Genomic DNA, 25,692 nt, shown 5'->3' with positions numbered 1-25,692 from the left:
TGAGCTACGTCCGTTGGTGACGCCCCTTTGGAAACGGAGAATGGTCTGGTTTTAACCAGGCTACCAAAGTGTATTTACAAGTGGGAAACTCTGAATTCTAGATGATACATGAGTTGACAAGTTGTGACGTTGGAAGGAGCATGTCAAGTCAAGTCAAGTCAAGTCACATTTATTTATATAGCGCTTTTCACAATACAGATTGCATCAAAGCAGCTTCACAGTGATAACATGAAAGTAGTACATAGTAGCATGTCAACTTGTAACACTGATAGATCAGATTGAGAGATCAGCAGTGTTGGGTTAAGTTACTTTTTAAAAGTAATGCGTTACAATATTGCGTTACTCCCTAAAAAAAGTAACTAATTGTGTTACTTAGTTTCTTTTTATGGAAAGTAATGTTAAGTTACTTTTATGTTACTTTTTCTCACCTGGGCTGGACTTGATTGTTGATTGGACTTGATTGAAAATCTAAAGTTCTATTTTTGGCAAAAGTAAATGCCCTTTCACACCAAAAGTGAAATCATTGTAAAAACTTTGTTAGACATTTAGTTTTGATACTATTATAAATAAGTGATAGATTTGGAAAAATATTCATCTTTTTGAGTTCAGACAGGCCAGCTGACAGTCTTGCCTGGGCTCTTGACCACTATTTCAAGGACAATAGACCAACATTCACCTCATGAAGAGGGCGGAGATGAGTGCCTTGGCAGAGGTTGCAGGGCATCTTAAGGTCACATTGAGCAGCATGGTGTGCCCTAGCGCATCGCCAACAACGATTGTTACTCCGAATCCATGTCCTGACCTGGTCGGAGGTAAGCTTATTAAAGGATGCACACTGGCTTAGGTAATGCTCAGTCTTATCACAGAATGGACAATAACGTTTCACATTAGAAGGTTTAGTTTGTGAAACGGGACCCTTCCGAGAGACTGGAGTCTCAACCGGGGGTTCTCCAACCCCATGCAGGATGGTCGCAGTTCTCTTTCCAGATTCTGGCTTAGCGTGAAAGACTTTAGACATCGGCTCGGCATCGTAGCTGTGGCACCATGTTTCCAGATTAGGGGTTGTGCCGGGTTGGTGGAACATATGGCGACGAAAGTCAGCACGCAGCTCAGGGGGAAACTTACTGAGAAGTCGCGCAACATGGGACCCACAACTCAGCTCCAGTTCACCGTCGCACCCCAAGGTTCTCAGTAGGCCCACTAGTGACTGTACCTGGAGAGCGAACATCTGGAAGGCAGATATATCACCTCGCTTGATGTCAGGACTCTCAAGAACAACAGCGATCCTCCTTAAGGCAAGCTGATGCGGTTGGCCGAACTTCTTATGAAGTGCAGCCATTGTATCAGTGAATAGGGTAAGGGAGTTCAGATAAGCATCAGCTATCATTCTAGCGTCCTCAAGCCTAAGATGATCCACTAAGATCTGGTATTTAAAAAGTTCCGTCCCATCAGGAGGGAGCAGGTTCTCTAAAGCTATCCGGAGTCGGGCAAACTCACCCGGATCAGGCCGGCTAAACCCCAAACATCAGGAGCGTAATGTTGAGGAGGGCGTGACTGAGTAGCTGTGGAAACAAAGGGATACTTTCTGGTCCCTGGCATCACAGGTGGGTGAATCGTGGCACCCGTATCAGACAAAGCAAGGGCATCCACCCGTCTTCTTAGGTCAACGTCAGGCTCAGGCCACGGCGGTGGGGGAAGCTCAGCGACGTGTCCATTCTCCACTAAGGTTGTGGATTCATACGGCCTCACGGGGGGACTGGATAACTGAAACGCTGTCGGCTGTGCTGGCGATAGGTTCTCTCCTCTAGCTTTACTGAGATCGACTCGAAGGGACTGAGCCACCTGAACTAATTCTCGGACTTCTGCTCGGACTTCTCTCTACTCCCTTAAGTCAGCCTGGAAAGCCTGATGTGTCTGCATTAGTTGTGCATGCTCCTGGCGCAAATGCTGTCGCTCACTGTCATGTACAGAGGTAGTGAAATCAGCTGCCGAAGGCGACGAGAAGGATCGCTGAGGAAATACAACATGCTGTGGAGGCATATAACTCGAGGACATGATCTGTGAGCCACCAGAACATACCAGGTCACCACCAGGGGCAATGGCGTATGGCTGGAAGGATGGGGGAGGAGTCCGGTGGACAGGTGCCTCCCAGGTGTGTGGAACATCATGCTCAGCGACAGGTCTGCCTCGGGTATAGTGTACCTCATACTGTTGTAGGTAAGCTGGAGGACGAGTATTGCGCTTTGGGCGAGTTCCTCCAATCATCTCCTCATCAGAGTCCATAACTTCAGAAGGGAATACTCTATCCGGCTCGAAGGACCAATTTGTTGGAGAGGCTTTGGGGTCAGTGACTAACATCATGATATTACAGCTGCAGCAATCAGCCCGAACGAACAGGAATCAACAACTTTACAGCTGACAGCTCGCACAGATCACATATACGACAGCAGATAGCGGCAGTTCAACTAACTACTGTACACTGTTCGCATATTACCATGACTACGGTTTCAGAATAAAAGTCCCGACTGAATGAGCCTTTAATACAAAGAAGATACGTAAAACCTTTTATGCGTTTTGGCCGTTCGTTTACACAACAGCGACCTTTTAGGTGCCTGAAAATGCAAACTTTTGAAAACGTGATTCAAAGTGCAAGTTTTGGAAAACGGTCTCCGTAAACAACAAAAATGCGAATCTCTGAAGACTATGACGTTAATGCATGTCATGCACATGCATATTACGTGTTCAGTATCTAGTGTTTCATCGCCATTTAATGGCCGGGCAGCAGAAAACAGGGTTTTTTGTAGGGGTGCACCGAAATTTAGGCCGCCGAAAATGGCATTATCAGTTTCGGGCCGAAATAATAAAAAAAACAGCCGAAAACGTAAACCGAAAATGAATGTCACTCGCCTCTCCCATCCGTGCGCAAGCACTTAGATTTCACTCACGGTCGAGCTGTTATCACGCTGTTAAAAAGCAGCGCGTGGTGTGAAATGACACAAAAAGAGCTGACGGAGATTGAAACTTCTGGTGAAGGAAGAGACTCGACAGGGAGCGTAGCGCAAACGGTGCCTGAGAAACGGTTACGTACAAGTGAGGAGGCGTACACTCCCTCACTTTCTGAGATGTTTGACGACATTTTACAGGAAAGCACCCCGATTCGTAGCCGTGTTGGAACAAGCATAGCCGCACAACAAATAGAGACGTACTGTATTGGCGCGCAAACAAAGGCCGCTTTCCATTGCTTGCGCGGATTGCACGCATGGTATTTATCTGCCCCAAGCACCAGCACAGACAGTTACAAACTATTCAGTGCAACATCTCATGTTCTTAATGAGAAGAGGAACTGTCTTTCCTGTCAAAAAGCTGAGCAAAAAAGAGACTCTTAAAGAGAAACCTGCCTGATTAAATATAAAACGTCTGATTAAATAAACAACAGTCCAATTTTCTGTGTATGTTACATTCAAATGTGTAGCACTGCACAACTGTGTTTAAGGCTACATAGGCCAGCCTACATTGTTTACAGTTTGAGTTTGGATTAAGTTTCATTGCTGTTTTTGCACTGTTGTTTTGCACAGCAATTTAAAATGTAAGTAAAAAATTGTTTACATGCAGCAGCAGAATAGAGGCCCACTGCCATTCTGTGATTTTGTGTGCAGTTAATCAGATAATTGTGGAATTTTTTTGCACAACTGTTAAAAAAACATTTTTATTTGATGGAACATAAAACTTGAAGAATAATATTATTTGGTATTATTATTTATATTTATTGTTAAATTTTTTTTAGGTTTTGTTATGTTACTGTTAATAAAAGTTAGATTTTTCTATTGCATTATTCTATATATATAGTATACGTTTTTTTAAACAACTTCGGTTTTCGGCCAAGTGCATCCTAAATTTTCGGCTTCGGCCCAGAATTTTCATTTCGGTGCATCACTAGTTTTTAGTCGTTTTCGCGGATCCTTTTGAATGGGGATCGTTTTGAAAATGGTGTCGTCTGTACGTGGAAAACTCAAAGAAAAAACTCATTGTCGTGTAAACGTACCCTGATCTTTGATTGCATTCTGTGTATAATCTAAAATAATCTAATCTAACTATTTGAAAAAAAAAAAAATCATGCTGCTAAGAAGACAAGAGGTCACCTACACACTGCAAAGTTTCAGGAGTGACAACTGCACAAATGACCCCAAAGCAAAGCAGTTTTCATGTGATTCTTCTAAAAATAAATTGCGTGGCTGAGCGTATTAGACCTGGTAAAGCCCAAGGTGGAATGGGCAGGGTTTGTGTGATTTGAATGCAGATATGATGACTAGATAGCATTTAGATTACATTGAAATCATATCCCCAACTCTCTTGATATCAAGCAGTTACCGGTAACAAAAGCTTTTCAGTGCATTTTAATGTAAAGTGTGAACTGAGCCAGTACTCACTAGAGCCTCATACTGTACATAATGATGTCTGTCAAAACAGACTGGTTACTAAATAAATAAATAAAGCAATAGCTGTTAAGCCTTTCAGAACAACTTTTTTTTTTTGTACAAAATAATAAATAGAACACTAGTAGCCTACAGTTTCCCATTATAGATAGGTTTTTATATATTTACCATATTTTGATATTTCAGTTGCTGGATCTCCCCCTGACCTATTCTGATCTGACTGTGAGTGGTGATGATGAAGGGATTTTTGGGGTGGAGTCAGGCTTCCTGTATGCCCTTAAACCTCTGGACAGAGAGAAGCAGCCATCCTACTCCTTACAGGTGCAGAATCATAGGGACATTTCCTTTTTCTTAAAAATCATTCAATAAGTAATGTTCATTTGACCTATATTTAATGGGTTTTTTTTCAAGATGCATTGAAGACATCAGGATAACATTACATATGTATATCAATTCCATTTCAAGAAGATTCGTTTTTAACATTCATTGTTACAGAAGTTCTTTGTAAAATGCACAAGTTACTTCGAGATGCATGTCAATTCGGCATTGACTACTACACAGCTTCTTGAATCACGAATGTTCAAATTAAACCTATGCCACCCAGATCATTTGATAAAAATTTGAGTAAAAATCAATATTCAATACATTTGGAGGCAGCCCAAAATAACAAATGCTGACGGAAATTGCTAGCCAATGAAACGTGAAGCATAAAGGTTTGAGCTCTTATAATAAGACATGTTGCTTGAGTGTTTTGAACCGAGTGCTTTTTCCCAGGTGTCCTTCACAAAGTCCATGCACACTCAGAGCTTTACTGTTGAAGTGTGCGTCATCGATAAGAACGACAACGTGCCGGTGTTCTTGGTAGAGAGCATGAGAGGCAGCGTGCAGCTGGGGCTTCTCAAAGGTGGGTGGGCAGTGCTCAGCAGCTCAACTTCCTTTGCTTGATGCTTATCCAAATTGCCTTGACTTTTTCTTAAATTATTTAGGCGTGTGATGCTAAATGAGATAAACTGTTAGTTTGAATGTCACACATTTCCTTCACCACACCATAAATTAGAGTAGCATAGTAGCGCAGTTAGAAAAAGCTTATTGTGCCATAGTTGAATGGTACTGTAGCTTTGTTTCCTTTCACTTTCTATAAGACACATGAAGAGCTTTTTATGTCTGTTAGACATGCAGACAAGCTGTTTTACCTGTACATCATCACCGTGATAATAGATGAAATGTACTTGGAGTGCTAACAATTGTGAACTGAATGTCTTAATTTTCTCAGAAACGCTTGTTTGCTTGTAGAGATTGGAGTGAATAAGACCAAAATGAAGAATGTTTTTCTCATTAATGTTCAGAGATTACTCATCTCATCTCTAAGAACATCAGAAAAGAGAGACTCATGTACTCTGACCTCAGAGGCTTCATGCTGAAGAAGAAAATTAATTGAAGAACAAACGCACAAACTGATTCACTGTTTTTTATCAGTGCAGTGAAGTCATCCTCTTGAATACGCATTGGCAATTATTTGAATATAGAACATCAATAATGACCTGTATTGAATGTCAGGTTAGTTGTGAGATTGTAAGATGTTTCACAATCACTTGATTGCAATCAAACATTAAGAATAGAACAATTACAGAAATTTAAATATATTCCGGTTTCAACCAAATTAAGCTCTATACACAGCTGTTAATAATGATTTTGACTAATACCCCATTTAGAAGAAAAAAAAATAGAATTATTTTTGGTAATCAATGACTTTGCTTTGAGAGATTTTGCCTTATGGCCAATCCAATTCCTCCCTCTTGTCCATGTCATTTTCACTCTCCTCTCACAGTTAATAAAATGGCCAAAAATATAATTGTTAAAGAATATAAAGCTATTTTTGAAATTCCGTTCTGTTAATAAGCAAATAACCACTATTTGCTCATCAATCTAAATGCGTCGGTTCAGTCAGTTCATGTAGATTCTGATAAATAATTCTGATGTGTGTCTGTATGTACGTGTCATTGTCACAGGAATCCCGTTTATGCAGGTGGAAGCACTGGACCGAGACGACCGAAACACCGCCCACGCGGACCTGCGCTTCAGTCTTCTGGACCAGATACCACGCATCCCTGCCAGCCACATGTTCTCCATTGATTCCATCACCGGAGAAGTGTCTCTTACAGAGGATGGTAATAAACTACTGAAGCTTCTCTGTGACTAGGATAAATTGAATGAATAGTCTGACTGATATATTTGGTAAAGAATAAGTCAGTGCATGTCCTAATCACAATACCATTGCATTGACCAATCAAATATTGAAAAGGTATAAAATAATACCTATTTCCTTGTAAATTTTGGACTAGTGCACTCATGCTTTTTTTAAGTGTCTTGGTGTAAACTGCCTTCCTCATCTGTCACTCCTCTCAGCCCAATTCCACCATGACATCAGCTAATAACTTTCTCTTTCGCTCAGCCAGTCCAACACACTCTGCTTATTGCATTGTTAACTCGGCTGTTAACAAATTTTTTATTTTATTTTTTTTAAACGTGGCCACTATTTGAATGAGTCATCAAGACCCCATGCCAATCAGGTCAGCTCAGACAATTATGGTTCAAATGCAATGAGAGCAGCCTGGCATTAGCTCAGAGAGAGGGATAAAAACAGAGGCTTAATACGCTCACAATGTGTACACTGTGTTTTTATGTGGCTGTGCAGACAATAGATGGTTTTGCAATGTAGGTCTGCATTGGATTTGCTCCCAGAGTGATATACCTTGTGTTAACAATACATTAGATACATTAGATTATTCTGTGGAGTACATTAGATTAGATACATTACATTACTTTGTGGAGTAATCTAATGTTCTTACTAGTTAGGTTGATTTTGTCCAATTAACAAAAAAATAATTTGATTTACACTACCGTCTTTTAAAAGTTTAGGGTAAGAATTTATATTTAGCAGGGATGCATTAAGTTGATCAAAAGTGACAGTAAGGAAATGTATGTTGTTGCATAAGTTTTCTATTTAAAATAAGTGCAATTTATCTTTCTATTCAAAGAATCCTGAAAAGCATTGATAATAATAAGGAATGTTTCTTGAGCACCAAATCAGCATATTAAAATGATTTCTGAAGAATCATGTGACACTAAATACTGGAGTAATGATGCTGAAAATTCAGCTTTGCCACAACAGGGATAAATGACATATTGAAATAGAAAACAGTAATTTTCAATTGTAACAATTTCTCCCAATATTACTGTTTATTTTTATTTTTTTTAATTAAATAAATGCAGCCTTGGTGAGCATAAGAGACTTTTGTCAACATTTAGAAATCTTTAGAATGGTAGAGTAAATAAAATCTATTCTATCATGACAACTCTCAGTTTTGCAAGGTAATGGATATGACAATGTTAATGTATTTGAAGAGTTCAGATGCAAAAGCCTCTAAGTGCCATCTGAAATTTTCTTCTAGAATGATCATTTTTATCAAGCTTGTTTATTTAAGTTCAATAATTTCACTTAAATGACAATTAATAGGTAATTTTCATAGCCATTTAAGTGAAATTACTGAACTTAAATATACGAGCTTGATAAAAATGATCATTCTAGAAGAAAATTTCAGATGCCACTTAGAGGCTTTTGCATCTGAACTCTTCATTTGGTCTTGGCAGAATATATTTCTGCTACACTGCTGCTGCTGCTACTGCCAATACATACACAGACACGCTCCTGTGAGCATGTAAGACATACTGCTGCATAAAAAATAACATATATGAAATTACCCGTAGCAGATCTATACAGGTGGAGCTGGGGGAAGTGGAGGATTTCAGTGGAACTCAAACTGCTACAGAAAACTCTAACCAACTATTTTAAATTTGAGCAGCAAGCTCATTGGCTGCAGAGGCAACAGGAACCAATCACCTTGTGCCATGTAGTTGATGTAATTGTCAGCAGGTTGAGTTAAGGACCCATCAGCCTGCGCCGTCTAGAATAACATGACATAATTTTATTTTATTTAGATTTTACATACAGTAAAATATGCTTACACTAAATAGTTTCCCTTTTTAGCTGTTGTTGGTGTTATGGGGATCTTTTTATATCAGCCGTTTATGTGTCTATCTGTCCAGGTGCCTCAACACTAGATCCAGAGATGTGTGGCCGCTACAAGCTCTCGGTGATGGTGCAGGACATGGCCGGCAAGGCCAATGCTTTCTTCTCGACTGGAACTGTGTTGGTGGAGGTGACTGGGAATGCGTGGGCCTCACCTGATCCAGTGAGATTGCAGGAGAATCTGCCTGGACCATATCCCATCCCAATTTCACAGGTAAGATGAAAGCAGAAAGCTCTAGGCGCTGGCGGCATGAGATATATATTCTGTGTGTATGTATTATCATAGGTGAGTATGTTATATTGCGTTCAAAGGGAAGTGTGGCAGCATCCCTCAATTGCACATGGCTTTCATCATGACATGACCTTTTGCTTCTGATTTTATGATATTAATCATGACTCACTGCCATCTTAACACACAGTCTGTCTGAAACACCTGGTATCATGATAGTTGATATGGGCCGTCTACTTTTGACCTCTTAGCACTTACCTTTAGTTTACTTTACATTTAACTCCACAGCAAAGGTGAAATCTAGCTTGACAATTAACGTGTAACATCAGAAAAGGCTTGAATACAGTGAGCGAAATCATGAAGTGGAAAATATGCAAGTTGTGTTTGCAGAATAATATTTATTACCATCACAAGTTGTTTGTGGGTTTGTGGCAAAAGATCCTCCTCTCTCTCCTTTATGGATGCCTCCTACACACACCAACACATTTCCACCCACTTAAATTTCTGGATCACAAAAATGCTTTTCTTTCCCAGCCTGGGCTACCCCAGTGGTACCAAAGTAGCGTGGAAAGGGTTTGATGTTACTTTTTAATCCTAAAACAGAAAATATTAAAAATATTAGGGCTATCATATTAGCCCCCGGTAAATTCTTACCTCTCTCTCTCTCTCTCTCTCTCAAAATGTGCAAATGACTTCATAGTATCCAAATTGATTTTGCTCTGCAAGCGAGCTACACGGTACAATACAAGACTTTAGCGCACATCGTTTTATATCATGGCGATTTATAAATAAAAGCAATTTTGAACTATAAAGTACTTGCGCACTCTCTGAGAGACGGTCTTCAGTCGGTGCTCGCTCAACCATAACGCACACACATAGCTGCCTTTCGCGAGTGTCAGATATTTGCGGCTTATTACACATAAATGTTCAAATACACACAGAGTTATGTCAAAATGCCCATCTTGGTGAATATTCGCGTCGGTTATGTGAATGTGAACAGCATATTGTCTTAGTGACAGCAGCCTTTAAAGGGGTCCTATTATGCCCTTTTACGAAGTCTTGATTTTGTTTTTGGGGTGTACTAGAATATATTTCCACCCTTGATTGATAAAAAAATTCATTATTTTTCACATATTTTACATTATCACAGCTCCTCTCTCCCCAGTCTGGTTGAGCGTGTTGTTTTCCCAGTGGCCCAGTGTGTTGTGATTGGCACCTTTTAGCGCATGTTCGGGAAATGTCCCACCCCTTTATAACCGTAAGCTCTACCCAGATGTAAATATTAATGAATGGTGTCAATTTCAAACCAAGTCGAGCCCGATTCAGACCCTGACAATGTTAACGAACAAGAGGATTGTGCTGAATGGATTTCAAGCACGGATTTCATGGGACGCCTCAGAGTGGTATGTTTTTTTTTTCTTTTTCTTTTTTTTCTTATAGATACGTTGTTATCCACCATTTTATCATATTTGTCGGAAAACTATGGTAATCCAAACAGTAATCGATCACAAAATCATGGATAATTTCCCTAAGGGGTGGTGAGCAGTCTGACAAAAGCAAGAGCTTGCAAAAGCTAAAGTAAACACTATATCAATACTGTAATGTTAGTTAGCGGGCTAGCGGAGGCAAAGCTTTGCCCTTCGTTTACATCATAGCTATCAAAGCAACTACATAAAGCTTATAATTGGAACTGTTAATAGAAAACACAACTAAAAATAATACGACATACTTACAAGTTGTGATCCATAAACAACAGATTGTCCCAACAAAAACGAATGGCTACTTCTTACGGGAGATGCTTTTGTGCGTACAGCCTGCATTGTACTCTCTTCTGGGAGCTGTTCTCCATAAAATGTGCAGCACACAGACAAATGTTGAGGTTATAATGTTCAGGAACAGTGTTAAAAATTAATTTTAGCCTCTCTAAGTTCGTCAGCCTTTGGACAAACTTTTTCTGGGGTGTAAAAAACAGCGCCAACAACTCTTCCTCTTCTCTAAAGCAGCCCAACATGGCCTCACCCCCTTCGTTGTGTGTTCCCGGGGGCAGGGTTTATGTACATTTTAGGGGTTGTGATGTCACCAACACGGGAATAAGCTTGTTGTATTCCCTACCAGGTGTTTGTTGTAGTCCTTAAAAAGCGATTTCTGTAAAAGAAAATATCTCCCTTTGCATTGAACTTTGAGTGTCATATCTTTGTAGATGTTATTTATGCTGAAACAGCAACATTACACACTAACTAAAGTTAAAAAAGTTAAATCATGATCAAGCACCCCTTTAAAACCTGCCACTGTCTACTATTGCATTATTAATGATAATCAAACAACAAAATAAAAGTTTTAATAAGGATTAATCTATATTTAACTTATACAGTTATGACTATGCAGAGTTATTTTATATTTGATTATTCAATTTCTGTGGTATTTTTACTTGAATGCCACTGTTAGACCTAACTGAAAATATATACAACATTGTTTAATTTGTATCTTTATTCAATTGTATTTATATATGCTACTGCAATGTGTTTATTCATTCTTGTTTTATTACTGACTATTGCAACAAATTACCTCATAAATACACAAATACATTAAGTGAGCTAACATTTTGGTAAGATAATTGTAATTTATTTTTAAAAATATGTATAAATATAGTGGTATCGCTACCGACTACTAGATTTTTGGTCTCGTGACATCCCTACTTCCTATATGGTTCCTGTGTATTAAAAAGTACTTCTCTCTCTCTCTCTCTCTCTCTCTCTCTCTCTCTCTCTCTCTCTCTCTCTCTCTCTCTCTCTCTCTCTCTCTCTCTCTCTCTCTCTCTCTCTCTCTCTCTCTCTCTCTGGATAAAAGTGATATAAGTTTTTAAATAAAAAAAAATTATTGGAGGACATTTTAATAGAAAATACTATTTCAGTCTTTCTATTCCATAATTTCATATTTAATTCCAAGAGTTACTTGTCATTTCTTTGTGATTAGTTCAGAAATTTTCTTGCAATTTCTGTGTGAATATTGTTTTAAAGTTAGGAGCGACAAAAGACAGAAATGGTTGAGACAAACTGTTTTATATTATAGTACTGGTTTTGATGTATGCAACAGAATTTTAACACATACCTTATATCTTATATTAATACAATAATATAGTATTGCATTGTATTATATATTTAAATTGATTTACACAAAATAACTCTTGATGTAAGGGAGTCAGATAAGGAACAATAAGTCGTGTGCTATGTGAGCTGGATCTGTCTGAATTTTTTTTTTTTTTAAATGGGAAAAGCCTTTTCCCACCCACTCATGTGTGCTGTGATGTGCATGTGGGTGGCTGGAGTTACACTGGTTATGAAACAGATTAGTGGTCATGAAGGACTCAGACTCTGTGTGTCATGCATTTCTCTCTGTCTCTCATAGCAACACTGCAGTACAGTACTCCTCATTTCATCCTTCTCAATTCTTCTATTTTTAAAATGGTATAGATATAAACCTAAACCTTTTTTTTTTATCTCAATCCTCTTAACTACATGTGTTCCTACAGAACACTTTTGGTATTTCAGATAAAGAGCTTTATTTGATCAATGATTAGTGGATGACTTGAGCTTAGGATGTCAGCTTTGTTTGTTTGCTCTCACTCAAATCCACCAAGTACAGGGGTGCCACAATTCAGAAGAGCAGCTAAATTCGGCAGCTGCCCATTCTTTATCCCCATTTAGCTGATGCCACAATAGTGCAATCCACTTTTTTGTTTGTTCAAATTGACTCTAGATGACAAATCAATGCTCAAGAGTCACAATTTGCTTGTGAATGAGTGTGTATAAGACAGATGGGGTGACAGCAGAAGCATTTTAAATTGCCATGTTTAAATCAAGTCTGTGGACGTTGTCATGATAAAAATTAAGGCTGAAAATGTCAACATTGTCCCAGTAAATCTGTGATCTGTGCACACCATAGTTTATTTTACAAGATGCTGGTGTGCTTTTATTAAAAATTGGCATGCTTAATGTTCAACATGTTCTTGGATTTCACTGCGCTACATTTTTATAAAGTTCAGGAGAAGCCTGATCAATCTGTACTGTCAATCATCACACAAGCATCTGTAAGGAACCGCCTACTGATCTCCAGGTTAGGGGCCTTATCGCAAGGTTCGATCCCTTTCCAATTTAATTTATTAATATTTTGTTGTGAAATTGCTTTTCTAGCTTCGTGAGCTAGACAGACATATTTGATCGTTGTGCCAAATTTTCATTTAAAATGAAGTGAAACTCATCTAGAGACCCTGCGTTCTTTTCCTTTATTGAAAACAGTGGCACTCATGGGCAAGACGCTGAACAGGCAGTGAGATGTGGATCACTAGGTGAAACAGTCAAAGATGTAGCTCATGTTTACTTAGAAACAACACTATATAAATCACTGTGTGAACCTTTCCTAACACTTTCTTTTAGATTTGAAACATACAGAAACCCTAAAGGTGCATTCACACCTTTGGTGTGGCCACATTTACCGCTGTTCAGCAAATTTTCGCTGGTGAAATCCAGTCATTTCAATAGGATTCTGCAGAATCTGGAAAAAAACCTTTTGAAATGCTTGAGTGATTCTGAAAGTGATTCCAACAATATTGTTCGTTGTTGTTACAGTTGTGTTCTGAACCTCCATATTCTTATAGAATTATGATTATTAAAACTTTAGTTATTAGTTATACAGTAGTTATAGTTATCAACCTTAGTTTTTATGCTTTTTTTGCCTTATTTTATTGTGATCATGACAAACTGTCTCCCGATCTCAACACAACACATATTATTTATCAAGATCTCAACTTACAGTAAAAGTTACCTCTCATTGTTTACATTTTATAAGCACAATAAATATAAAAGGGTGCATCATAGATGAGCAAATGATCTCGTCATTTTGATCAGATATTCACTTATGAGTAATGGAGCATTTCCAAATCAGTATACTTGAGGAGGAGGAGGCTACTTTATCTAACATTTACATAATAGTGACTCTAAACATGTGGTCAAATTTTATTGCCAGGCAGCTCGAGGACCCAGGACAACATGATAATAGAATGATATTTGACAGATGAAAATAAATGATTTTCAGCTGATCAGATTTTTTTTTTTTTATGATAACAAGAAAACAAAACTGAACTAAAATAAAAATAGCCTCTTCCGTATTAACCTGCATCTCCTCAGTGAAACTTGGGCATTGATAGACTGCTAAAGCATCATTCTCCTTATCACAAGAATACAGTTTCAGCATCAAACTGTTAACACTCTCTCTTGTCAATCCACAGCACTAAGCATCAAAGGCATGAACTGACTCGTCCTAAGAGGATTCTATCACTTCTATCAAAAACAGGCCATGGAAACTAAATAGATGACATCACCTTAGTTGGTGCTCACCATTTTTAGAACAGCAGGACGACACTAATCTCTTCAAAGCTGTGCTTCCTTGACGGTTCATAACAGTGTGGGCAGGTCATCTTTAGAGAGGCCCGCTGATGTATACAGAATGCTTGAGTTTGGAGAGCCATCTCCATAACAAACGGTTGGAGGGCGAGGTACTGAGGAGATACACATGTCCCCCTCGCTCTCCCCTCTACAGGGTCCTCTCCTTCTTCGGTGCGTTTCCACACCCTTTCCAGGACAGTTTGCATCGTTTGTGGCAGCGCAGTGGAAAATCCCTCCATCGCAAAGGCAGCTGGTTTGTTTTGGCAGGTTCCCGGCCTCAGCGCACTTATCAGCTAACTCTCAGCGGTGCCTAAACATGCAGGGTTTTCCTCAAACACTGTATCTCATCGTTGTTTAAATCTGATGTCCAAGCCATTTGGATGGTGCCCTCACAGGTGCCTTTTGAACACTGTATAATAAAGCAGGCTTGATTTTAAGATTAGCCTTTGGGTATATACTTTCACTTTAATGTCGTCAATAGTATTGATTGGTTATGTTGTGTATTTTGGGTGTGTCTTTGTAGGTGAAGTGGAGTGGCAGTCCAGTTGAATATAGTCTTGAGGGAGAGTTCCCGGAAATGTTGTTCACTATCAACAGGGAAGGAATCATTTACCTGAATGCTCCTCTGGACAGAGAAACACAGGATCAGGTGAAATATAAACAATTCATTCATTCTTTTTTTTTGTGGATTTACATCAGTGCTAAATGTGGTAAATTCTGTCTAAATTTCATTATTTACAACAGTTTTTCTGTATAATGTTTAAATAATAAGAGAATAATAATGTTTACTTTGACTTTCCTCTAACTCCAATTTTAACCCCAATATAATTTATTGCTGCTATTTTTATATCCATTTATATTTCTTTAAACAAGTAGTCCAGCAAGGATCAAGCTTTTGCACTCAAGCCCGTTTTGAACAAATCAGTGCCATGCTTGAGGATTATGTAGTGACTTTACACTACCATTCAAAGGTTTAGGATTGATAAAATGTTTTAATGTTTTTGAAAGGAGTTTCTTATGCTCACCAAGGCTGCATTTATTTTATCAAAAATACAGTAATTAATGTGAAACATTAAAACAAAATTTTTAATATTTGCCTTATATTTGCCATATTTTAATACATTTTAAAAGTTAATTTATTCCTGTGATGACAAAGCTGTATTTTCAGCATCATTACTCCAGTCTTCAGTGTCACATGATCCTTCAGAAATCATTCAAATATGCTGGTTTGATGCTCAACAAACAATTCTTATTATAAATGTTGAAAACAGTTGTGTTGCTTAATATTTTATAATGATATTTTTTTTAGGAGTGTTTGATGAATAGAAAGTTCGACCGATCAGCAGTTATTTGAAATAGAATAAAAATGTATTTACTTTCACTTTTAATTAATTTAATGCATCCTTGCAGAATAAAAGTTTTTAAAAAAATTACTCCAAACTTTTGAATGGTAGTACTGTCACGAACACACACAGGACGAGGGAAAATCCAAGTGCAGTAATTTATTAAGAGGGCAATCCAAAATCGTTGTAATCCATGCAGAGGTCAAATATCCAGAGAAGCAATCCAAAAACAAGAACGGGTATAAACAGACAAGAAGTGTGGGGACACCAAACAACGAGTCCGTGACACAAAGACACAGACAGGGAATATATACACAAGATCTAACAAGGACTAACAAGTAACAGCTGGTTACAATGAACGGGGAACAGGTGAGTGCAGGTGTCTGGACAGGTGTCTACACAGGTGTCTACACACAATGTCTGGTGTGTGAACACACCCAGACATTGTGACATAACCCCCCCCTCTACGGAGCGGCTACCAGACGCTCCACAACATAGTACAACATAACACAAAACTTCAGGAGGGAGGTGGAACGGTGGAGGATCAGGGGGAGGGATGATGAAGGGAAACAGGAACATGGGGTGAGGGTTTAACCGGGAACCAGGGTGAAACAGAAAGTCCATCGGGCGGCCAGGGCGAAACAGAGAGTCCATCGAGCGACCAGGGCGAAACAGACAGTCCATCGGGTGGCCAGGGCGGAGACGGCCCCTCGGGCGGCCAGGGCGGAGACGGCCCCTCGGGCGGCCAGGGCGGTGGAACAGGAGCAGACACCGGCTCAGGAACAGCGGCCGGCACCGGCTCAGGAACTGCGACCGGCACCGGCTCAGGAACTGCGACCGGCACCGGCTCAGGAACTGCGACCGGAACCGGCTCAGGAACTGCGACCGGAACCGGCTCAGGAACTGCGACCGGCACCGGCTCAGGAACTGCGACCGGCACCGGCTCAGGAACTGCGACCGGCACCGGCTCAGGAACTGCGACCGGCACCGGCTCAGGAACTGCGACAGGCACCGGCTCAGGAACTGCGACAGGCACCGGCTCAGGAACTGCGACAGGCACCGGCTCAGGAACTGCGACAGGCACCGGCTCAGGAACTGCGACAGGCACCGGCTCAGGAACTGCGACAGGCACCGGCTCAGGAACTGCGACAGGCACCGGCTCAGGAACTGCGACAGGCACCGGCTCAGGAACTGCGACAGGCACCGGCTCAGGAACTGCGACAGGCACCGGCTCAGGAGCAGCGACAGGCACCGGCTCAGGAACTGCGACAGGCACCGGCTCAGGAGCAGCGACAGGCACCGGCTCAGGAGCAGCGACAGGCACCGGCTCAGGAGCAGCGGCAGGCACCGGCTCAGGAGCAGCGGCAGGCTCCGGCTCAGGAGCAGCGGCAGGCTCCGGCTCAGGAGCAGCGGCAGGCACCGGCTCAGGAGCAGCGGCAGGCTCCGGCTCAGGAGCAGCGGCAGGCACCGGCTCCGGCTCAGGAGCAGCGGCAGGCACCGGCTCCGGCTCAGGAGCAGCGGCAGGCACCGGCTCCGGCTCAGGAGCAGCGGCAGGCACCGGCTCCGGCTCAGGAGCAGCGGCAGGCACCGGCTCCGGCTCAGGAGCAGCAGCAGGCACCGGCTCCGGCTCAGGAGCAGCAGCAGGCACCGGCTCCGGCTCAGGAGCAGCAGCAGGCACCGGCTCCGGCTCAGGAGCAGCAGCAGGCACCGGCTCCGGCTCAGGAGCAGCAGCAGGCACCGGCTCCGGCTCAGGAGCAGCAGCAGGCACCGGCTCCGGCTCAGGAGCAGCAGCAGGCACCAGGAGCAGCAGCAGGCACCGGCTCAGGAGCAGCAGCAGACACCGGCTCAGGAGCAGCAGACACCGGCTCCAGCTCAGGAACAGCAGACATCGGCACCGGCTCAGGAACAGCAGACACCGGTTTAGGAACAGCCACCAGAACTGTAACAGCCACAAGAACAGACACAAACACAGAAACAAACACTGGCTCTGGAACAGGTACTGGCTCCGGCTCTGGAACAAGCACTGGCTCCGGCTCTGGAACAGGCACTGGAATAGACACTGGCTCCGGCCCTGGAACAGGCACTGTATCCGGGTCTGGAACAGCAGACCCCGGCTCAGGAACAGCAGTTACCGGCTCGCGACCAGCAGACACCGCCTCAGGAACATCAGACACCAGTTCAGGAACAACAGACACTGGCTCTGGCTCAGGAACAGCAGACACTGGCTCTGGCTCAGGAACAGCAGACACTGGCTCCGGCTCAGGAACAGCAGACACTGGCTCCGGCTCAGGAACAGCAGACACTGGCTCCGGCTCAGGAACAGCAGACACTGGCATGTCCAGTATCCGAGCCAGACGCTCCAAATAATCCATCATAGCCCTCGTGGCCACGCTAATAGGCATCTCCTGATCTGTCTCAGACCGGGTAGATGTGTCGTGATCCGTCTCTGACTGGGCAGATGGAAAGTGAACAGTCTCTGGCTGTGCAGACGGGACGTGAACAGTTTCTGACTGGGCAGACGGGACGTGAACAGTCTCTGGCTGGGCAGACGAGACGTGAACAGTCTCTGGCTGGGCAGACAGGATGTGAACAGTCTCTGACTGGGCCGACGCAGGTCTCCTCCTCGTCCGTCCTTTCTGACGGATGTGTGCCGACTCTGAACTGGACGAAACCATCGATGAAGTCCCAGCGCTCGATGAGACCCGTGGTGAAGCTTCAACTGTCCTGATTTCCTCATGTCTTTGTGCACATCTAGAAAAATACTCTAGTAAAGAGATCCCATTCTCTCTTTCTGCGGGAGAAAGTTTGCTACGTGGAATCCACATAGTGACTGGGGACGAGATCTTACAAAAAAATAAAAATGAAAATTACTGCTGGATTTAAGTGACGGAGTCGTTCTGTCACGAACACACACAGGACGAGGGAAAATCCAAGTGCAGTAATTTATTAAGAGGGCAATCCAAAATCGTTGTAATCCATGCAGAGGTCAAATATCCAGAGAAGCAATCCAAAAACAAGAACGGGTATAAACAGACAAGAAGTGTGGGGACACCAAACAACGACTCCGTGACACATAAAGACACAGACAGGGAATATATACACAAGATCTAACAAGGACTAACAAGAAACAGCTGGTTACAATGAACGGGGAACAGGTGAGTGCAATAACAGTGATGGGTACAGACTAGGATTGTGGGGAATGTAGTTCATGAAGGGATGACACCGTGGGGAAGAGGACCTCTAGAGGATACCCGGGGAAACACACCCAGACACTGTGCCAAGTACTGAACATAGTCATTATTTAATCAGCTTGCCCAAATTATGCCCAAAAAATCAGTTCAGTTCCTCTCATATTAACTCTTGGATAAAATATTCCCCCAACTATTCAATTGTTGGGTGAATAAAAAAAGTCCAAAATAAATAGCCCAATGGATCACAATATAATGACATTTTCTCAACATTCTCAATCAAGAGCAAAATATGAACAATTCCATGGCTTTTAATCACTTAAGAGTAGGCCAGCATTGCTATTTGGAGGTTTATTGCTATTTTATTGCAATATTTGGAGGTTTGTTGCAATGCTACAGCATTGCTATTTGGTCCATTTGGAGGTGCATATGCCTGTGGAGGTTATTTAATCAAAGGAAGCTGGAACTTTGTATCTGTCTTCATCAGTAGTACAGGGAAATCCCAATCATTTTTTACTAAGAAGACTGTAACAAGACTTCACTGCTCCAGCTACAGTATGTAACTCACATAGCATCATAATTCTCATGATGTTTCTGTAAATAGGTCTACGTACGTACATCTCCGCCATCAGATAACTAGCCACTTTGACAGAACGTCTTCAAATTTATAACTAAGTTCAGTTGCCTGTGAATTTTAGCCAACAGTGTCCTAACAGAAATAGTTTTAGACAGAAATAAACACAGTTTGTTGTAATAGTTTGTTCTAATTTTATTTTTGATCCATTTTAATAGTCAATCTGTAGAACATTTGGGATTTGAGTGAGCATGATTTCTTTTCATCATCTATTATACATCAGTAGACAGATGACATACAGTTCTTTCTTTGCAAATGATCATTCACAAGAATGATTTAGATTACCACTCCTTTCTATGTTTTTTCCCTTTTAGTTTCATATTGACATAGTAGTGGAGAGGCCAGATGGCAGAGAGATTGCTAAGCCCGTGGAGCTGAGAGTGATGGTGGGGGACGCCAATGACAATAGGCCCACATTCCCACAGATGCAGTACCACACTGTGGTCAAGGAGCTTGCGACTAAAGGTTACACACACATACATGCACAATAGAAACACAAAATCCTATGTAAATATTAAAACAAAGCAAATTTAGTGAGTGCTATGATCTTCTGCTCACAGGTACAGAGATTCTCACTGTCCAAGCAGCGGACAACGATGATCCGAAAACCGATAACGTGCGAATCTTTTATCGGCTGGTGGGCCAGATGCCTGAGACTCCTCGAAATTTGTTCCGTGTGGACCGGGACTCGGGAGTGATCACAGTGCAGGCAGACAGCATGGAGGGCACCGCTCCACAGTACACACTTACCATCACAGCAGAGGACGCTAAAGGTCGACACAGTGCAAAACTAGTCTAGTTAGAATGGCACCACGTAATTAAACAAGTGTCATTTTGTGCAATTTTCTCTGATTGGTTTGCGTGATTAAAGACACCCTTTTTTTTCAGATTTCACATTGTGATGCTCCAACATAATTTCCTATAACACCTGTGGTAGTTAGTGTAGTTATGCAGCACAATCTCAGTCACTTTATGGACCCGACTAATGGCTCTTAAATGTTATTTCTTTCCACATACATAGTATGACTAGTCTGTCAGCTAGAATAAATTATTTGCCATGTAGAATCTGATATGCTGTCAGACAGCAACATGATATCTTATCATCCTTGATATTAATGGCAGTCACTAATGCAGTGATATTGTTATAAATAGAAAATTAATATGTTTTCTGACTTGTTCCTCAGGGCTGAACAGCTCATGCACTGTCATAGTCAAAGTTCTGGATGAAAATAACAACCCACCTATCTTCTCCCATCATGAGGTAAGGGCTGTGCACTATGGGTACTACTATGTCTCTTTTACATATTATTTTCAGTTTTTTCAATTTTCTTTTGTGTGTGTGTTTGTGTGTACTGGAATATGTGGTTTATGAGGACACAAATGTTTATAACGACATGGGTATTACAACGTAAACATGGTTTACGAGGACACTTCATGTCCAAAATGCTTAAAAAAAAACCTTACTAAAAGGTGTTTTTTGAAATAAATAAAAAATGGAGAAAGTTTTCTGTGATTGGTAGGTTTATGGATAGAGTTAGTGTAAGAGGATAGAATATACAGTTTGTACAGAATAAAAACCATTACGCCCCATAAACCATTAGTCACCGTAAACCACATATACAAGTGTGTGTCTATGTGTGTCTGTATGTGTGTGTACAAGGCCTGTGTTCTAGAAAATGTGATTTACAGAGTCAGATGAGATAAAGAGCTTTCACGGGGAATCCATGCTTTAATCTTAGGCTTATGGACATGTAATAATTTAGCTGTGAGTGTTTCTTTTTTTAGTTTTGAGCACTACAAATGGACAATGCTCACAGCTATAATTGGATGACACCAATTACGACATTGTATTCATATTAATTCTGCATTTCACCAGAAATTGTGTTATATTCAAGGTACCAACCACATCAGTTATTAGTTTTACATGTTTAATTTATTTGTATCAGTTGATATTAGATACTTAATTGTGCGTTCTAATCTCTCTTTTTTTGCATTTAGATTTATGTGTGTGAGTTGATTGCAATTTAATGTAGTACATTTTAATGTAGCTGTTTAAGTTTAAGCAAATCTCAAAATGAATATCCAGTTTTGACTGTACTTTAATGTTGTGAAGCCTAAAATCGCGTGTAGCATTTAAATGATTGATTTTAGATTATTTTTTTTTCTTCTTTTTTTTTTTTTTTTACAAATTATTGTAGAATTTTAACATGAGCCATTTTTCAGATTTCAACTAGAACATTAAAGTAAATTATCACTGTTGGCCAGAATGTTAACATTAGTGCATCCATAATTACATTCAGTGAGCAAATGTAATATACAATTCTGTGATGAGCATTTTTACGGAACATGTCTGATTCTGCTATTTTTGGAAGAGTTTCTTATCCTGAGATGATGTTCTAAATATGACCACTTACTAATTTGTAGCGCTGTCTATTTATGGTACATGAGCGCATTCACTTATGCAGAACAGCCCTGAGCGCCTTTCTTATGTCATCATCTTTGTTCATTGATGTGGCTGAGTTGAATAATAAACAGTGAGACTATGATCGCTGACTAAAATGACTGGAAGAGGTGAGAAAAATGAGGGATGGAGAGCGGATACAGAACAGAGCGGATGCAGGATGGAGGCAGGCAATGGTCCCTGGTTTCTGGAAAACACCCTGCGTGTTTACGCCTACGTGTTGTGAATAATACAAGAGATGTACGTGGGTGCAGACAGAGTGCCGGTGTAAAGATGGAGTGCAGCTGCAGTGGAGGGGTAAAAAAGCAGTGCTGGCTTGAATTCAAGAGGTATATATAGATCCTCTTTGAAATAAGCTCTGTTCTGCATTCTGGAAACAACCATAAATCTCACCTCACTGGCTGTGTGCCTTTTCATTTTTATTATGTGTCCCCCATTTCTTTGACAATGAAGTTTAGTCACTATGATGCAGCCTAAACTTAGATGGATGATGTTTGGATAAATTGTGCTGTACTTACATTAATGAACAGCATTGTTTGCAGAAATGAACACACACACATTTTCTACTCTCCTGATAGGCACTCTCCGGTCATGCCCAAAATTTCAGCTAATATTCTGGTTTCTTTTTACCTATTTTTCTCTCTCTCTGGAGGTACGTTTTTGAGAGGGTCAGGCCTGTATGTCAGGAGAGTAAGTTCTGAAGGTCAACAACAATATAGAAAGCCGTCAAGGTTGTCTAGTTAGCATAGTGTGGTTAGCTCCATCGACAACAATATAAATAATTATAACATTCTCCATTTTAACATTATAAAAGTCTTTACTATCTTACTGATTTTTTTAATTCTCCATTAGACAGAGCTCTCCTCTAAACTGGAGATCATTCCTAAATGGCACATTTTTGATGCATCAATTTGTTCAATATGTTTTCTAATCACACACATTTTCATGGTTTATTTATTCTCTATTTTATCTAATTGCATACACACTTATAAAGGTTCCAAATGGTGTGTTTTGCCATGATTCCATAGAAGAACCATTTTTAGGTTCCCTCAAAAGCCTTTCAGTAAACAGGTCTTAAAGGAACCATTTTTTTTTCTTAGCGTGAAGAACATTTAATAATCTAAATAACCTTTTTCTGCTATAAAGAACCTTTTGTACAATGGAACGGTTACATGGATGTTAAAGGTTCTTCATGGGACCATCAATGCCAATAAAGAACCTTTATTTTTAAGAGTGTATAGTATCTTTGAAATCATTCATTTATTGTTTCTGTCTCTCTAGTATGGACCCTTCCACCTGGCTGAGGACTCCTCAGTGGGCACCACAGTCACTGTAGTGTCAGCATGGGACGCGGATGAGTGGGGTGGAGACAGCTGGCAGGTGGACTACAGACTTGAATCTGGGAATGAGGAGGAGGTTTTTACTCTAGTGACAGACAGACAGACCAATGAAGCTGCCCTCATCCTTGATAAGGTATCATCTCTGCCTGCTATACTACTGCCATTCATAGATGCGTAGATAAACATTAAACCAAGTTGCACTTGTTTTAACGAATGTGCTTTAAAGTACAATCATACTTTTCAACAGTGTTTGAAAAGAGAATTGGGGGGAGCTAAGGACTTTTAAAAAATGAAACTTTCACTGGTCTGTTCTTTTTCACTGAATTAGGGAAAACAATGTTGAGCTATCACCCTGACATAATGTGATTGTCCTTTGTTTATCCAAATTTAAATCTGGGATCTGAAATTGATGTTCCATCGGAAAGTTCTAAACCCATTCAAGTGAGCCACATTCAAAATGGGACGGACACTGCATATGCTCATTGTCAAAATTTATGATTGCTCAATACTCTTGAGTTACTATAATTATCTCTGTGTTTACCTTCACTGAACAGTTAAATTTATACTAACTGGTATTTTTATAGGCAACGTTAAGTGCATGGATGAGGTTTATTAAGAGTTAAGTTGTTCACCACTCAACCCACAAGAGTTCAAACACTTTTCAAGCAACATATTTAATGAAAATAAGTTTTTTTTTTTTTTTAAATTGTGTATATACTTTTCAAAATTACTGTAAGACAAAACTTGGCACCTGTGTGAACTAGAAATGCCTTTGGGCCCAGTTGGTTAAAAGTAATGGCTCAGAAAAAATGAAGTAAATTATGAGAAAATGTATAGTATAATTTGTTTCCACGTGCCACTTGGTTTGATCTAGGGCAATGAATCTAATGCACTTTTAAGTGGGGCTTTAGGTTTTCAAATACTTTTTTGAGGCCGTGAAATAAAAACAAACAGTTAAGTCTTTCTTTAGCTGGCCATTCAGCCAGAGCTCAAAGCCTGATCCTCACTGTGACCTACATTCCCTTCAGGTGATGCAGTTGTTCTACTGCAGGGTCACCACAAGCACGTGATTAGTGTCACTGATTCCCTTGATCTTGAACTCTGTCCACTCTGTCTGTGATATACAACCCGTTTGATCCATTTCTGACATATTTTATTCATGTTCTAATAGCTTTTCATCAGACTGCAGGCTGGGAGGTGGTGACATTTCAACTGATATATATTTGTATGTCAAGCTAAGCCATTTGTTTTACATTGTGTTTATCTGTGTTCTCGTTTACTCTGCTTAACTCTCTTGGATGTTGTTTAGTGCCTCAGTAAATAAGTAAATTGTATTGTATTCTTAGTTAGCGCTAATTACAGAATGTCAAGTTTTCAGCATGTACAGTCAACGCTGGAGACCACAAATAGTAGAAGGACTGTTTTTAAGTAAACAACAATAACAAATGTAATTTGCTGTTGCCTTGAAGCATGTTATAGCAGTGGGCTGATGTTTTTACAGTTTTCAGGAGCTATAAACAATGTTTTTGTGTTCGATTTTATACAGGGATTGCCTGAGGATTTGAGAACAGCTCATTGAGTGCAGCAAAAGGACAACTTATTATTGCATGGGAAGGGCACAAAGATTTATGTAACAATTTTAGAAATTCATTATTTTAAATTCAAATGATTGAGTTAATCAAACTACATTAGAAAAAAAGATAAATGTATTATTACATTTAGTCATTTAGCAGACACTTTTATCCAAAGCGACTTACAGATGAGGAATGTCACAAGCAATGTGTCATATAAGCGCCAACAACACTCACAGTACCACAATGCAAAGTTTCAGATAAATTAGAAGCATACAAAATGTTGTGAAAATACACAACAGTTGAGTTGTTTCCTGAAGATTTTGATGAGTAGCTTGGGTGGAGGTTGGAAATTCATTCCACCACACAAGAACAGAGAGAACAAGACTTCTGTAAAGTGGTTTTGTATTTATTTCATAACTTTTTATAACTTTGTTTATTTTTGTGTTTTGCAAAGGCGTTAATAAGACAGGAAGGGTCTGATTTTCCTGATTTCATAAAGCATGAACCTGCAAGACTGTCTCTTTTTTCATCGAACACTGGTTCCTGGCTGCGTTTGATTTGTAAATCCTAGTTGTACACTGGTCAACTGATGGGTTGGCTGGGATGACAAATGTAATATAGGCAAAGAATGAAAGAACAGCAGGGTCTGGTCAGAATGCTGTCTGCTCTTAAAAATACAAGTGGATAAAGTGACTTAATGAATTAAATTAAGTGAAATTTGGATGTAATATTACTAGTGGAAAAAAAAGCAATGCTGTTCACTTCCCGTCAGTAGCATTAGTCTTTTGCTCTCTGTTTTCTCTCTCATTTTCTACTTTCTGGAAGCACACACACAGATTTAACATTTGCATCATCACAGACATCATCAGTTCCCTTTCAGTCGAGAACGTCAGACGTAGTCGACGTCGACTGAAATGGGATCACGCTAGGGAGCCTAATGTCTTTGAGTATCTTAGAAC

The 25,692-nt window shown here is 40.4% G+C and overlaps 1 protein-coding gene across 1 annotated transcript in view; it reads left to right on the top strand.

Annotated features, from left to right (window-relative positions):
* Positions 1-25,692, top strand: part of cdh16 (cadherin 16, KSP-cadherin) — a 45,720-nt gene that overhangs the window by 2,988 nt on the left and 17,040 nt on the right. Inside the window, exons 3-11 of the mRNA XM_056248470.1 lie at positions 4,620-4,754; positions 5,208-5,337; positions 6,443-6,601; positions 8,541-8,737; positions 14,717-14,842; positions 19,673-19,823; positions 19,919-20,131; positions 20,543-20,619; positions 23,101-23,292. Coding sequence (XP_056104445.1) covers positions 4,620-4,754; positions 5,208-5,337; positions 6,443-6,601; positions 8,541-8,737; positions 14,717-14,842; positions 19,673-19,823; positions 19,919-20,131; positions 20,543-20,619; positions 23,101-23,292 — 1,380 coding nt within the window. The remainder of the gene's footprint in view (positions 1-4,619; positions 4,755-5,207; positions 5,338-6,442; positions 6,602-8,540; positions 8,738-14,716; positions 14,843-19,672; positions 19,824-19,918; positions 20,132-20,542; positions 20,620-23,100; positions 23,293-25,692) is intronic.

Source organism: Rhinichthys klamathensis, unplaced genomic scaffold (genome assembly GCF_029890125.1).
Source record: "Rhinichthys klamathensis goyatoka isolate OS25496 unplaced genomic scaffold, OSU_Roscu_1.1 h1tg000055l_1, whole genome shotgun sequence".
Lineage (NCBI taxonomy): Eukaryota > Metazoa > Chordata > Actinopteri > Cypriniformes > Leuciscidae > Rhinichthys > Rhinichthys klamathensis.
Note: the sequence above shows the minus strand (reverse complement) of the source record. Positions and strands in the feature narration are given on the sequence as shown.